General features: G+C 54.9%; 1 protein-coding gene across 2 annotated transcripts in view; it reads left to right on the top strand.

Annotated features, from left to right (window-relative positions):
• The window catches only part of SWAP70 (switching B cell complex subunit SWAP70), a 118,822-nt gene extending 105,530 nt beyond the window's left edge, over window positions 1–13,292 (top strand). For both annotated transcript variants that reach the window (XM_073659011.1, XM_073659010.1), the window contains exons 7-12: window positions 1,501–1,682; window positions 1,877–1,984; window positions 10,220–10,386; window positions 11,201–11,399; window positions 11,550–11,646; window positions 11,795–13,292. In XM_073659011.1, coding sequence (XP_073515112.1) covers window positions 1,501–1,682; window positions 1,877–1,984; window positions 10,220–10,386; window positions 11,201–11,399; window positions 11,550–11,646; window positions 11,795–11,910 — 869 coding nt within the window. In that variant the 3' untranslated portion in view covers window positions 11,911–13,292. The remainder of the gene's footprint in view (window positions 1–1,500; window positions 1,683–1,876; window positions 1,985–10,219; window positions 10,387–11,200; window positions 11,400–11,549; window positions 11,647–11,794) is intronic.
• The last annotated feature ends 1,172 nt before the right edge of the window (window positions 13,293–14,464 follow it).

The raw sequence follows: 14,464 nt of genomic DNA, 5'->3' as shown, positions 1-14,464 counted from the left end.
GAGCGGATCCGCAGCGACTCTGCCGCACGTTACTAGAGCGGAGGCACGGCGACTCTACCGCACGTGACTAGAGCGGAGGCGCGGCGACTCTGCCGCACGTGACTAGAGCGGAGCCGCAGCGACTCTGACGCACGTGACCGGAGCGGATCCGCAGCGACTCTGCCGCACGTTACTAGAGCGGAGGCACGGCGACTCTGCCGCACGTGACTAGAGCGGAGGCGCGGCGACTCTGCCGCACGTGACTAGAGCGGAGCCGCAGCGACTCTGCCGCACGTTACTAGAGCGGAGGCGCAGCGACTCTGCCGCACGTGACCGGAGCGGATCCGCAGCGACTCTGCCGCACGTGACTAGAGCGGAGGCGCAGCGACTCTGCCGCACGTGACTAGAGCGGAGCCGCAGCGACTCTGCCGCACGTTACTAGAGCGGAGGCGCAGCGACTCTGCCGCACGTGACCGGAGCGGATCCGCAGCGACTCTGCCGCACGTTACTAGAGCGGAGGCACGGCGACTCTACCGCACGTGACTAGAGCGGAGGCGCGGCGACTCTGCCGCACGTGACTAGAGCGGAGCCGCAGCGACTCTGACGCACGTGACCGGAGCGGATCCACAGCGACTCTGCCGCACATTACTAGAGCGGAGGCACGGCGACTCTGCCGCACGTGACTAGAGCGGAGCCGCAGCGACTCTGCCGCACGTGACTAGAGCGGAGCCGCAGCGACTCTGCCGCACGTGACTAGAGCGGAGCCGCAGCGACTCTGCCGCACGTGACTAGAGCGGAGCCGCAGCGACTCTGCCGCACGTGACTAGAGCGGAGGCGCGGCGACTGTGCCGCACGTGACCAGAGCGGAGGCGCAGCGACTGTGCCGCACGTGACCAGAGCGGAGGCGCGGCGACTGTGCCGCACGTGACTAGAGCGGAGGCGCGGCGACTGTGCCGCACATGACTAGAGCGGAGGCGCAGCGACTCTGCCGCACGTGACCAGAGCGGAGGCGCAGCGACTCTGCCGCGCGTGACGGGAGTGGAGCCGCGACGTCTCTGCCGCGCGTGACGGGAGCGGAGTTGCAGGATGGGTCTAATGATTTTTTTGCGCAGTTGAAGACTAACCTGCGACTTTTTGTTCTGGAAAACCACAACAATTAGCTGCAAAAGTTGAGCTTCTTTGATTTCACGCTCATTTAACCAATAAGATTACCAAAAGCTAAAATGTGCTGGGACCCCGGTAATCACACAGCAAAGAGAAAGATGAATAATCTGCATTCAATATAATATAATTAAACATATAATACATAAAAAATGTGTGGGGGTCCCGTGTCTCCCGAAGCGGTAGTTGTGTGATCCTCCACCATTTATAGTTTTGGGACTGGCGGAGACAGCAGAGAGCACGCGCATGCGCGATCACTGGTTCTAAGCATACGCAACCTGTTATGAATGTTGGGGGTCCTAGTAGTGGCCCCCCAGCGAACAGACACTTGGGAATATCCCTTTAATGTTTTCCCTGCAGGTATTCAGACAGTTGTTAACCTGAGGAAGTTGGGCATCGCCTCGCCGCACAGAGACGCGCGGCAGAAGAGGAAAGCTCTGCGGCAGAAGCTCCAGGCCGAGCAGGAGCACCTGGAGCAGAAGATGAAGGAGCTGCAGACGTCCAACGAGATGAAGCAGCTGGAGCTGGAGCAAGTGCGGATGGTGAGAGGCGCGGGCCCCGGGGCCCCACAGCTGCTGGCTCAGTTTCTAGGACAGTTGGGTTCTGAGCGATCGGGTCGCGTTTACAGCCACCTCGAGAGTTGTCACCCAGCTTTCCAAGACCCCTGAGAGGCGCCGAGCTCTGCGACATATCAGATCTGAAATAATCAAACACTTCTTTGTGCTTTTTTTTGCAGCAATTGCAGGAGGCGGCCGCCCGCGCCGCGCAGGAGGAGCAGAAACGGCACGACACCCACATGGAGCTCCAGGACCGGTTCAGAGAGGAGCTGGAGCGGGAGCAGCTGGTAATGATGTGTGGCCGAATATAAGGGTCCGTACACGCTGGGCACTACGGTGCGCACGGCGGTCTGCACTAGGGTGCACATGGAAGTCTGCACTACAGTGCGCACGGCGGTCTGCACTACGGTGCGCACGGCGGTCTGCACTACGGTGCGCACAGCAGTCTGCACTACGGTGCGCACGGCGGTCTGTACTACGGTGTACATGGAAGTTTGCACTACGGTGTGCACGGCGGTCTGCACTACGGTGCGCACGGCGGTCTGTACTAGGGTTACATAGTTACATAGTTTATAAGGCCGAAAAAAAGACAAGCGTCCATCCAGTTCAGCCTATTTCTTGTGCACTGCAGCTATTCCGCAGCGTTGATCCAGGGGAAGGCAACAAAAACCATGCGGTATAGGCCAATTTACATCACTGAGGAAAAATTCACTTCCCGACACCAATCTGGCAGTCAGATTAAATCCCTGGATTAATTAACTAAGCATAAGATGTAATTTTATTGTTCTCAAGAAAGGCGTCCAGGCCTCTCTTGAACTCATTAAGTGAGTTGGACATCACCACTTCCTCTCCCAGAGAGTTCCAGAGTCTCACGGCTCTGACCGTAAAGAATCCCCTTCTATGCTGGTGCAGGAACCTCCTTTCCTCCAGACGCATAGTGTGACCCCTCGTCTTTGTCACCATCCTTGGTATAAACAGGTCATGGGAGAGATCTCTGTACTGCCCCCTGATGTATTTATACATGTTTATGAGGTCTCCCCTAAGCCTTCTCTTTTCCAACGTAAATAGGCCTAATTTTGACAACCTCTCTGGTTATTCTAGTCCCTCCATTCCCTTTATTACCTTAGTCGCCCTCCTTTGTACCCTCTCTAGCTCCAATATGTCTTTCCTGAGCACCGGAGCCCAGAACTGTGCACAATAGTCTAAGTGCGGCCTTACCAGCGCTTTATACAGAGGAAGAACAATGTTCTCATCATATGCCCCTATTCCTCTTCTGATGCATGCCATGACTCTATTTGCCTTCGCAGCTGCTGCCTGACACTGGGCACTCCAATTTAATTTGCTATTAACCAAGACGCCCAGGTCCTTCTCCATGTCAGATTTCCCCAACGGTTTCCCATTTAATATGTATGGGTGACTGCTGTTTTTCTTTCCCATGTGCATGACCTTACATTTATCGGCATTGAACCCCATTTGCCATTTTTTGGCCCAACTCCCCAATTTATCTAAATCCTCCTGTAGCTGTGCCCTGTCCTCATCTGTATTAACTACTTTACAAAGTTTAGTATCATCTGCAAATATTGCTATTTTACTATGCAACCCTTCCACTAGATCATTAATAAATATATTAAATAATATAGGGCCCAAGACAGACCCTTGAGGCCCCCCGCTAGTAACCCTGACACCCCCTGAGCTTACTCCATTGATAACCACCCTCTGCTTTCTATCACTCAGCCAGCTATTTACCCACTTGCACACATTATCCCCCAGACCAAGCATTCTCATTTTATAGACCAACCTTTTGTGTGGCACGGTATCAAACGCTTTGGAGAAGTCAAGGTCTACAACATCCACTGACTCTGCCCGGTCCAGCTGTGAGCTCACCTCCTCGTAGAAGGCCATCAGGAGCGATCTCTCATGAATCCATGTTGATACGGAGTTAGACAGTTATTATCATTAAGATATTCTACAATAGCGTCTCTAAGAAATCCTTCAAACAATTTACCCACAACAGACGTTAAGCTGACTGGTCTATAGTTCCCAGGGTCACTTTTAGACCCCTTTTTGAATATTGGTACCACATTTGCTTGGCGCCAGTCTAGTGGGACAGTCCCTGTCCATAAAGAGTGCTTGAATATAAGATACAGCGGTCTGTCTATCACATTACTTAATTCTTTTAGTACCCGGGGGTGTATGTCATCTGGGCCTGGTGACTTGTCTATTTTGATATTATTTAGGCGTTTCTGAACTTCCTCCTGGGTTAGGTGGGTGATATTTAGCGGAGGGTTTACTTTATCACTTTGCATTTCCTCCGATAAATTGTTTTCTTTTGTGAATACAGTGGAGAAAAAGCTATTGAGTAGGTTTGCTTTACCCTCATCGCCCTCTATGATTTTACCCAGGTTATTTTTCAATGGGCCAACGCCATCAGTTTTAATCCTTTTACTGTTTATAGAGTTACAGAACAGTTTGGGATTGGTTTTACTTTCCTTGGCAATTAGTCTCTCTGTCTCCTCTTTTGCTATTCTTATTTGTTTCTTACAGATTTTGTTTTTTTCCCTATAAGATATTAGCGCTTCCTCGCTGCCTTCTTGTTTAAGTTTACCGAAAGCCCTTTTTTTGTTTTTCATTGCCCTCTTGACGTCCTTATTTAGCCACATTGGCTTCCTCCTATTTCTCGCCCTTTTATTCCCATAAGGTATGTACCTTCTACAGTGACTATGTAGGACTGTTCTGAAAATTTCCCATTTTCTATCCGTGCTCCTATTACTGCAGATCCTATCCCAGTCTATAAGGTGAAGGGCATCTCTTAGCTGAAGTTCAGTGTTTTTGTGACTCCCTTGCTGGGCACCTACTGAAGCACATGTGGAATTGTATAATGTTGGGGTCACTATTTCCCAGGTGCCCCCCGACCTGCACCTCAGTTATTCTGTCTGGCCTGTTAGTTAATATTAAGTCTAAAAGGGCCGTCCCTCTAGTTGGTTCCTGCACAAGTTGTGACAAATAATTGTCTTTGATAATTGACAGAAACCTGTTTCCTTTCTGAGATCTACAGCTTTCGGTTTCCCAGTCTATATCGGGGTAGTTGAAGTCCCCCATAATAATCACCTGGTTATTTTTTGCTACTTCGTCTATTTGTCTCATTAATAGACTTTCCGTGGCTTCTGCTATATTTGGTGGTTTATAACAGACTCCTATGATAATTTTATTATTGTTTTTTGCCCCATGTATCTCCACCCATAAGGACTCGACCTCCTCATTTCCCTCCCATACATCCTCCCGTATTGTAGGCTTTAGACACGTCTTTACATATAGACAGACTCTACCCCCTTTCCGATTTCTTCTATCCCTTCTAAACAGACTGTAACCCTGTAAGTTACCTGCACAGTCATAGCTTTCATCTAACCATGTCTCGGTTATTCCCACTATGTCATAGTTACCTGTAGATATTTCTGCTTCCAGTTCATCCATCTTGTTTGTCAGGCTCCTGGCATTTGCTAGCACGCAGTTTACACGATTTTGTTTTGTTCCAATGTTCTCCCTGTGGATTGTATTAGAAATTTTCTTACCTTCCTTCCAAGCATCTTGTCTTGGACCTTCTTTGTCGCACTTCATATCTTTCATTAGTATGTTCTCTGGTTGCATGTTCGTGTCCGGTGTTTTTCTTCCCATCCCCTCTTCTTCTAGTTTAACGCCCTCCTGATGAGTGTTGCGAGTCTCCTGGCGAATGTGTGTTTCCCGGGTTTGTTGAGGTGTAGTCCGTCTCTGGCAAGGAGTCCGTCATAGAGGTAATTCACACCGTGGTCCAGGAATCCAAATCCTTGTTGTCTGCACCATCGTCTCAGCCAGCTGTTCACATCAAGGATCCTGTTCCATCTCCTGACGCCATGCCCGTCTACTGGAAGGATAGAAGAAAAAACTACCTGCGCATCCAGTTCTTTTACTTTCTTCCCCAATGCTTCAAAGTCCTTGCAGATTGTCGGTAGGTCCTTCTTTGCCGTGTCATTGGTGCCAACATGTATCAGAAGAAATGGGTGGACATCCTTGGAACTGATGAGCTTCGGTATCTTATCGGTAACATCCTTGATCTTCGCACCTGGGAGGCAGCATACTTCTCTTGCGGTTATGTCCGGTCTACAGATAGCTGCTTCTGTTCCTCTCAGTAGTGAGTCTCCCACCACCACCACTCTTCTTCCCTTCTTGGCTGTCCTTATTCTTGTCGCTTCTGGGTGTTTCTGGGTGCTCTTTCCTTTTTTGCTTGCTGGTAGTTCCTCATCCTTAGGTGTGCCATCTTCGTCCTCCACAAGTCCTTGGAATCTGTTTCTCAGTTGTGTGGTTGGTGGTGTCTCCATGGTCTTCTTGCTTCTTTTGGTCACTTGCCTCCACTTGTCTGCCTCTGGAGGTTCTCTGACGCTTCCTTCACTTTCCGTGACCAGTAGTGACGCTTCTGTTCTGTCCAGGAAGTCTTCATTTTCCTTGATGAGTTTTAATGTCGCAATTCTTTCTTCCAGTCCCCGCACCTTTTCTTCTAAAAGAGCCAGTAGTCCACACTTCTGGCAGGTGAAGTTGCTTTCAGCTTCTGGTCGATCTGTGAACATGTAGCACATGCTGCAGCTCACCATGTAGGTTGTCACATCTGCCATGCTGCTCCTTGTCCCTGCTGACTGGATTTCTGTCTTCTTTCTTGTGATACCCTAGGATAAACAAATTAAACAAATTCGCGCGCCATGAGGCGCGCGGTTTGGCGATGCTTTCCAAGCAGCTGGTCCCGGCTGTACCCAACGATCTTCTAGCTGAAGGAGACTCTTCGCTTTTCCCAGAAGGCACCTGGAATATGCAAATTGTCCTCTTCAAGCTTCAATCCCTGATTTGGCGATGCTTTCCAAGCAGCTGATCCCGGCTGTACCCAACGATCTTCTAGCTGAAGGAGACTCTTCGCTTTTCCCAGAAGGCACCTGTAATATGCAAATTGTCCTCTTCAAGCTTCAATCCCTGGTTTGCGCATGGCGGTCTGCACTACGGTGCGCATGGCGGTCTGCACTACGGTGCGCATGGCGGTCTGCACTACGGTGCGCATGGCGGTCTGCACTACGGTGCGCCCGGCGGTCTGCACTACGGTGCACATGGAAGTCTGCACTACAGTGCGCACGGCGGTGTGCATGGCGGTCTACACTACGTTGCTCATGGCGGTCTGCACTACGGTACGCACGGCGGTCTGCACTACGGTGCGCACGGCGGTCTGCACTACGGTGCACATGGAAGCCTGCACTACGGTGCGCACGGCGGTCTGCACTACGGTGCGCACGGCGGTCTGCACTACGGTGCACATGGAAGCCTGCACTATGGTGCGCACGGCGGTCTGCACTACGGTGCGCACGGCGGTCTGCACTACGGTGTGCACGGCGGTCTGCACTACGGTGCGCACGGCGGTCTGCACTACTGTGCGCACGGCGGTCTGCACTACTGTGCACACTATGGTGTGCACTACTGTGCGCACGGCGGTCTGTACTAAGGTGTGCCCGGCGGTCTGCACTACGGTGCACATGGTGGTCTGCACTACGGTGTACATGGAAGTCTGCACTACTGTGCGCACAGTGGTCTGCACTATGGTGTACATGGAAGTCTGCACTACTGTGCGCACAGTGGTCTGCACTACGGTGCACACGGCGGTCTGCACTACGGTGCGCACGGTGGTCTGTACTACGGTGCGCACGGTGGTCTGTACTACGGTACACATGGCGGTCGGCACTACGGTGCGCACGGCGGTCTGCACTACGGTGCACATGGCGGTCTGCACTATGGTGTACATGGAAGTCTGCACTACTGTGCGCACAACGGTCTGCACTACCTTGCACACGGCTGTCTGCATTATGGTGTACATGGAAGTCTGCACTACGGTGCGCATGGCGGTCTGCACTACGGTGCGCACGGCGGTCTGCACTATGGTGTACATGGAAGTCTGCACTACGGTGCACACGGCTGTCTGCACTACGGTGTACATGGAAGTCTGCACTACGGTCTTCACTACGGTGTGCACTATGGTCTGCACTGTGGTGTGCGTGGCGGTCTGCACTGTGGTGCGCGCGGCGGTCTGCGCTGTGGTGCGCGCGGCGGTCTGCACTGTGGTGCGCGCGGCGGTCTGCACTGTGGTGCGCGTGGCGGTCTGCACTGTGGTGCGCGCAGCGGTCTGCACTGTGGTGCCCATGGCGGTCGGCACTACGGTGTACATGGAAGTCTGCACTACGGTCTTCACTACGGTGTGCACTATGGTCTGCACTGTGGTGTGCGTGGCGGTCTGCACTGTGGTGTGCGTGGCGGTCTGCACTGTGGTGTGCGTGGCGGTCTGCACTGTGGTGTGCGTGGCGGTCTGCACTGTGGTGTGCGTGGCGGTCTGCACTGTGGTGTGCGTGGCGGTCTGCACTGTGGTGTGCGCGGCGGTCTGCACTGTGGTGTGCGCGGCGGTCTGCACTACGATGTGTGCGCGGCGGTCTGCACTGTGGTGTGCGTGGCGGTCTGCACTGTGGTGCCCATGGCGGTCGGCACTACGGTGTACATGGAAGTCTGCACTACGGTCTTCACTACGGTGTGCACTATGGTCTGCACTGTGGTGTGCGTGGCGGTCTGCACTGTGGTGTGCGTGGCGGTCTGCACTGTGGTGTGCGTGGCGGTCTGCACTGTGGTGTGCGTGGCGGTCTGCACTGTGGTGTGCGTGGCGGTCTGCACTGTGGTGTGCGCGGCGGTCTGCACTGTGATGTGTGCGCGGCGGTCTGCACTGTGATGTGTGCGCGGCGGTCTGCACTGTGATGTGCGTGGCGGTCTGCGCTGTGGTGCGCGCGGCGGTCTGCACTGTGGTGTGCGTGGCGGTCTGCACTGTGGTGTGCGTGGCGGTCTGCACTGTGGTGTGCGTGGCGGTCTGCACTGTGGTGTGCGTGGCGGTCTGCACTGTGGTGTGCGCGGCGGTCTGCACTGTGATGTGTGCGCGGCGGTCTGCACTGTGATGTGCGTGGCGGTCTGCGCTGTGGTGCGCGCGGCGGTCTGCGCTGTGGTGCGCGCGGCGGTCTGCACTGTGGTGTGCGCGGCGGTCTGCACTACGATGTGTGCGCGGCGGTCTGCGCTGTGGTGCGCGCGGCGGTCTGCGCTGTGGTGCGCGCGGCGGTCTGCGCTGTGGTGCGCGCGGCGGTCTGCGCTGTGGTGCGCGCGGTGGTCTGCACTGTGGTGCGCGCGGCGGTCTGCACTGTGGTGTGCGTGGCGGTCTGCACTGTGGTGTGCGCGGCGGTCTGCACTGTGGTGTGCGCGGCGGTCTGCACTGTGGTGTGCGCGGCGGTCTGCACTGTGGTGTGCGTGGCGGTCTGCACTGTGGTGTGCGTGGCGGTCTGCACTGTGGTGTGCGTGGCGGTCTGCACTGTGGTGTGCGCAGCGGTCTGTGGTGTGCGCGGCGGTCTGCACTGTGGTGTGCGTGGCGGTCTGCACTGTGGTGCGCGCGGCGGTCTGCACTGTGGTGCGCGTGGCGGTCTGCACTGTGGTGTGCGCGGCGGTCTGCACTGTGGTGTGCGCGGTGGTCTGCACTGTGGTGTGCGCGCCGGTCTGCACTGTGGTGTGCGTGGCGGTCTGCACTGTGGTGTGCGCGGCGGTCTGCACTGTGGTGTGCGTGGCGGTCTGCACTGTGGTGTGCGTGGCGGTCTGCACTGTGGTGTGCGCAGCGGTCTGTGGTGTGCGTGGCGGTCTGCACTGTGGTGTGCGTGGCGGTCTGCACTGTGGTGCGCGCGGCGGTCTGCACTGTGGTGTGCATGGCGGTCTGCACTGTGGTGTGCGCGGCGGTCTGCACTGTGGTGTGCGCGGCGGTCTGCACTGTGGTGCGCGCGGCGGTCTGCACTGTGGTGTGTGTGGCGGTCTGCACTGTGGTGTGCGCGGCGGTCTGCACTGTGGTGTGCGTGGCGGTCTGCACTGTGGTGTGCGCGGCGGTCTGCACTCTGGTGTGCGCGGCGGTCTGCGCTGCGGTGCACGGCTCTGCGCTGGGTTTATACTTTATTTGTATCGTTTACGGCTCTGCAGCTTTTTACTCGTTATTTCCATTCGATGCCATCTTTAAGATCTCTGTTTGCTGTCAGTGAATGCACACGAGGCTTAGAGGGATTTTCCGGTTTTGGACACCGATGACATCTCCGCAGGAGCGATGGACGTCTCGCCACTGGGACCCATCGTTCACTGTTTGGAACATAAAGATGGCTGCCTGTGCGCGGAGAGTGGGCACATCTCCAGCCTCCTCTGACAGCTGCGCCCGGTACTAGCCCCGGACTGATGGGACGTTATGGCGCCTCCTGCAGATGATTCTGACCGCGCACTGCCCACACAGCTGCTGAGCTTGTCACACTGGGTCCCTGCGCTGACACAGTGTAACGACTCCCTGCGCAGGGCTAGGATGGATTTTCAGTCACTAGATAGATGATTAATGTTCTCATTCACTGGCAGCAAGCAGAGATCTTGGCGCAGACTCACAATCCTCATCACTGATTATCCTGCAGATCCGGCAGCAGATGGAGGAGCAGATGGCGCAGAAATCCTCCGAACTGGAGCAATATCTGAAGCGAGTGCAGGAGCTGGAGGAGATGTATCTCCGCCTGCAGGAGGCGCTGGATGACGAGAAGCACGCGCGTCAGGAGGAGGAGAGAGCTCGGCTGCTGCAGACAAGGTCAGGGGTCTACCAGAGATCATACTTACTGATGGTTTCCCTGAGGGACAGAAAGCGTTGTCACCTCCCCTGGTCCAGGAGTGAGGATGTATAGAGGCAGCGCCGGCAGCAGCGCAGGGGCTCCCGGATGAAGGGGCTCTGGTTTGATCCGTGTTTATCTGCAGGCTGTCTGCTGGGTCCCAGTGCTCACCTGTAATCTCTTGGTATTAAGTGTTCAGTTTCTCTGCAACGCCCCCGCAGGGGAAATAAAGAATTATAGTGTCCATTCCTATCAATGGTTGTGAGTGTAATGCCGGAGAGGACGAGTCTTCAGGAGTGAGGACTCCTTGGGTTATGGGGATTGGGGGGGACACGACGGGACCATCTCTGAGCCTACGTGGTAGTATGTGCATGGACTTCCATTTATTTAATCCCCTGCATGTAACGCCACATTTTTCCTGTAGTGGTCGCTGTTGAGACTGCTAGTTCTGGAAAAGTGACAGAAGGACGAGCAGCCATATTGGTTGTCACCCTAAAGTCAAAAGCTGGTGCTGCTGGTGTCACCGATACGGCTGCCGCTCCTGGTGTCCCGGTGGTGCCGGCCGCTCCAACTCCTGGTCGTCTGCGACTACAAGGAAGTTTTTGGGGGTTTGGCGTAAATTCCCTTTAAGTGACTGTATAAGTAATGTATAGAATTTATGGTGATATAGCTTTAAAAGAAATGACTTTTGGGGGTAAATATGATGCTGGGGCCCCATCAGCTGCGCGGTGGTCGGACCGGGGGGGGGGTCTGGTATGACTGATGCCACTTATCACATTTTGCCGCCATTTCTAGGCTCCTGGAAGAAGAAGCCACAAAGCGAGCGATGCTGGAAAATCTGCACAAGGAACAGGAGGTGATGATCAAGATGAACGAGGAGGAGAAGAAGGAGCTGGAGGCCATGCAGGCCGCGAAGGAGGAGGCTCTGCAGGAGGCCATGCAGCAGCTGGAGCAGCTGGAGAAGGAGCGGATCGCAGCTCTGGAGCAATATGAGGTCATTCTCCCCCGACATTACCCAGATACGAGCTCGCCACAGACTGTGTGCAGCTCAATGCCAGCATGCTGCCATAAAGCCCAGGAATTCTGTTCTGCCGGCTCCTCCGGGCTTTTATCCCATTTCTTTATCTTTTATCTTTCATTGCAGCAAGTTAAGAGTAACCTTGAAATGGCGACCAGTAAGACCCGGAGCTGGAAGGACAAGGTGGCGCAGCACGAGGGGTTAATCCGACTAATCCAGCCAGGTGAGCGTGGAGGGGTGGCCATTACTCGGGGTGCACATACTTCTACTTACACAATGTAAATCTGCACAGATCGTCCGCAGCGTTTTCTTCCCCTCGTCTTTGTTTCCACCTTTCCGGTTTTGACACTAAAACTTCTCGTCTCTTTCAGGCTCTAAAAACCCCGGGATGATCACGAACTGGGGCCCCGCGTCCTTCACCCAAGGAGAACTCCAGGAACGGGAGAAGAACTGGCAGGAGAAGAAGAACGCCACCGGCGTGGAGTAAAGCCCGGAGCGCGGAGCGGCACCGCCGGTCAGGACTTCACCGCCCCAAACTACCGAACTTTGTGGATTTAGAATCTTAACTTGTCTTTAAGTTTCCAAGTTTTTCTTATTAAAGAAAAGACGCAACGTAGAACGATAGATCAGTAGTGGACATCATCTGCCTAAATCCATCATCTGCCTGACCCCATCATCTGCCCCATCGCATCCAAGTGCGCAACCGCATCCATCAGCCCCACCGCATCTGTGTGTGTCCTACCTCATCCATTGGCCCCGTCTCATCCAAGTGCCCAACTGCATCGATCTGCTCCACCACAATCATCTGCCCCACCCCATCCTATCAATCTGCCCCATCTTATCCAAGTGTGTAACCGCATCCATCTGCCCCACCGCATCTGTGTGTATCCTACCTCATCCATTGGCCCCATCTCATCCAAGTGCCCAACTGCATCGATCTGCTCCACCACAATCATCTGCCCCACCCCATCCTATCAATCTGCCCCATCGCATCTGTGTGTGCCCAACAGCATCTGTAGGCCCCATCTGCCCCATCACATCCAAGTGCTGAACTGCTTCGATCCGCCCCACCCCATCCATCTGCTCCACTCCATCATCGGACCAACCCCATCAACTGCTCCACTCCATCCATCTGCCTCATTCCATCCATCTGCCCAACTGCATCGATCTGCCCCATTGCAATCATTGGCTCCACCTCATCCATATGACCCGTCCCATCATCTGCCCCATCCCATCATCTGCCCCGTCCCATCATCTGCCCCGTCCCATCGCCTGCCCCGTCCCATCGCCTGCCCCGTCCCATCGCCTGCCCCGTCCCATCGCCTGCCCCGTCCCATCGCCTGCCCCGTCCCATCGCCTGCCCCGTCCCATCATCTGCCCCGTCCCATCACCTGCCCCGTCCCATCACCTGCCCCGTCCCATCACCTGCCCCGTCCCATCATCTGCCCCGTCCCATCACCTGCCCCGTCCCATCACCTGCCCTGTCCCATCCTCATTCCACATTTCTTCTCTTCTACTTGATCTGTTCCACTGGATTATTCTCTTCCCAACCACATCACCCACCCGTAAACCATCTGCCCAATCGCATCGTCTGCACCCGGGTCGCCCGTCTACCTTCATCATCTGCCCAACTGGAACCATAGTAACATGTCCGCTGTCCGCCCGTCTCCTCCTGGTGCCCGATCTGCTCCACCACTGGACTGGAATCTGGAAGACTTTCTCTCGGACTGGACGGGACGACGCCAGAAATTAACCCTTTCTCACTCGGCCGGACGATCTCGCCTCCATTATTACCTTTGTCTTGTTTTGCTTTATTTTTTAATTTCATGTTGGAATATCTGATGTACAATAAAAAAAAATGATATTGTGGCTCCGTGTCAGCCAGAAAAAGCAATGGAAATACTTTAATGCCCCAAAAAATCACAAAAGTATTTGTGGCGCCCCTGAGGGTTCAGTCGCCACAGGGGTACTGCACCTCAGAACGAGGTGTGGTATCTCCACTCCCAGGTAAGGATGGAGTACCACTCAGGACCCCAACCACACACTCAACACTACACCACTCCAGTTCTAAAGGGGGCCTCAAGCACCATAGTGCGGTCCCGGGCCTGAATGGAGGAGTTGGGGGGACGAAAGTTAGGGGGAACCACGTAGTGAGTGAGGGTGGAGGAAGCACTTTACTTAAGCACTTAACTAGAATCATATATATTTGGAGGCCATTTTATAATCGGGTCTTTGGTCGTGGGTTCTTGGGACGGCAGGTCAGTACAAAGCTGCAGCCGGCTGAGGGTCCACGGTTCCCAGTCTCAGGCCTCTAGACGGGGGGTCAGGGCAGAGTTATAACCGGCTCTGTCCCCGGTCAGAGTCCAACCAAGAAGGCCCAGGAGGGGAGCAGAGGAGATAGGCTCCGCAGGTGAAAGGATCTCAGGGGGTGCGGACGGAGCGGAGTCGCCACCTGCATGCCTTATTCTGGCCAAGCCAGAGACCCTGCCGCAAGAGGGGCTACCGGTCCCTGATTATCTGACTTTGTACTTCACGTCTCTGTCGGAAAAGTCTGGAGGCTTATGTGGATCCCAGGGGGATACGGACGGAGCGGAGTCGCCACCTGTATACCCTAATCTGAGTTTATCCAGAGGGACCCGGCCTTACGCCACGTTCTCACCACAAGTCACCAAAAAGGGCACCCAGTCGGTCCGGGAACTACACGTTACCCACAAGGGACATCGCAGTACCCGTACGGGACTCAGTGGGGGACACAAGGCGGGAGAAGTTCAACAAGAGAGGAACACACTAGAGCAGGGGTCCTCTCAAGCGCTCCTGAACTACCTGGAGTGTGCTGAACCCCACCCTGGCGGCCGCAGCTCGCCGTGTGACGGCAGAGAGAAGCTCTGAGCTGAGAAAACGCCACCGTGAGTAAAAGACTCGGATGACTTCAACTACCGCCTCTCTCTGTTCTTTCCTCCGCGGCTCTGCACCCGCCAACGCTTTATTACACCCTCTCTACGCTGCCCTGAGGCCCCGCTCCACCTGTGGGGGCCGAACCA

The sequence above is a fragment of the Phyllobates terribilis genome, unplaced genomic scaffold (assembly GCF_046119375.1).
Source record: "Phyllobates terribilis strain yellow unplaced genomic scaffold, ASM4611937v1 Scaffold_13__5_contigs__length_258822181, whole genome shotgun sequence".
NCBI classification, from domain to species: Eukaryota; Metazoa; Chordata; class Amphibia; order Anura; family Dendrobatidae; genus Phyllobates; species Phyllobates terribilis.
The sequence above is the reverse complement of the archived record's forward strand: the minus strand, read 5'-3'. Positions and strand labels throughout refer to the sequence as shown.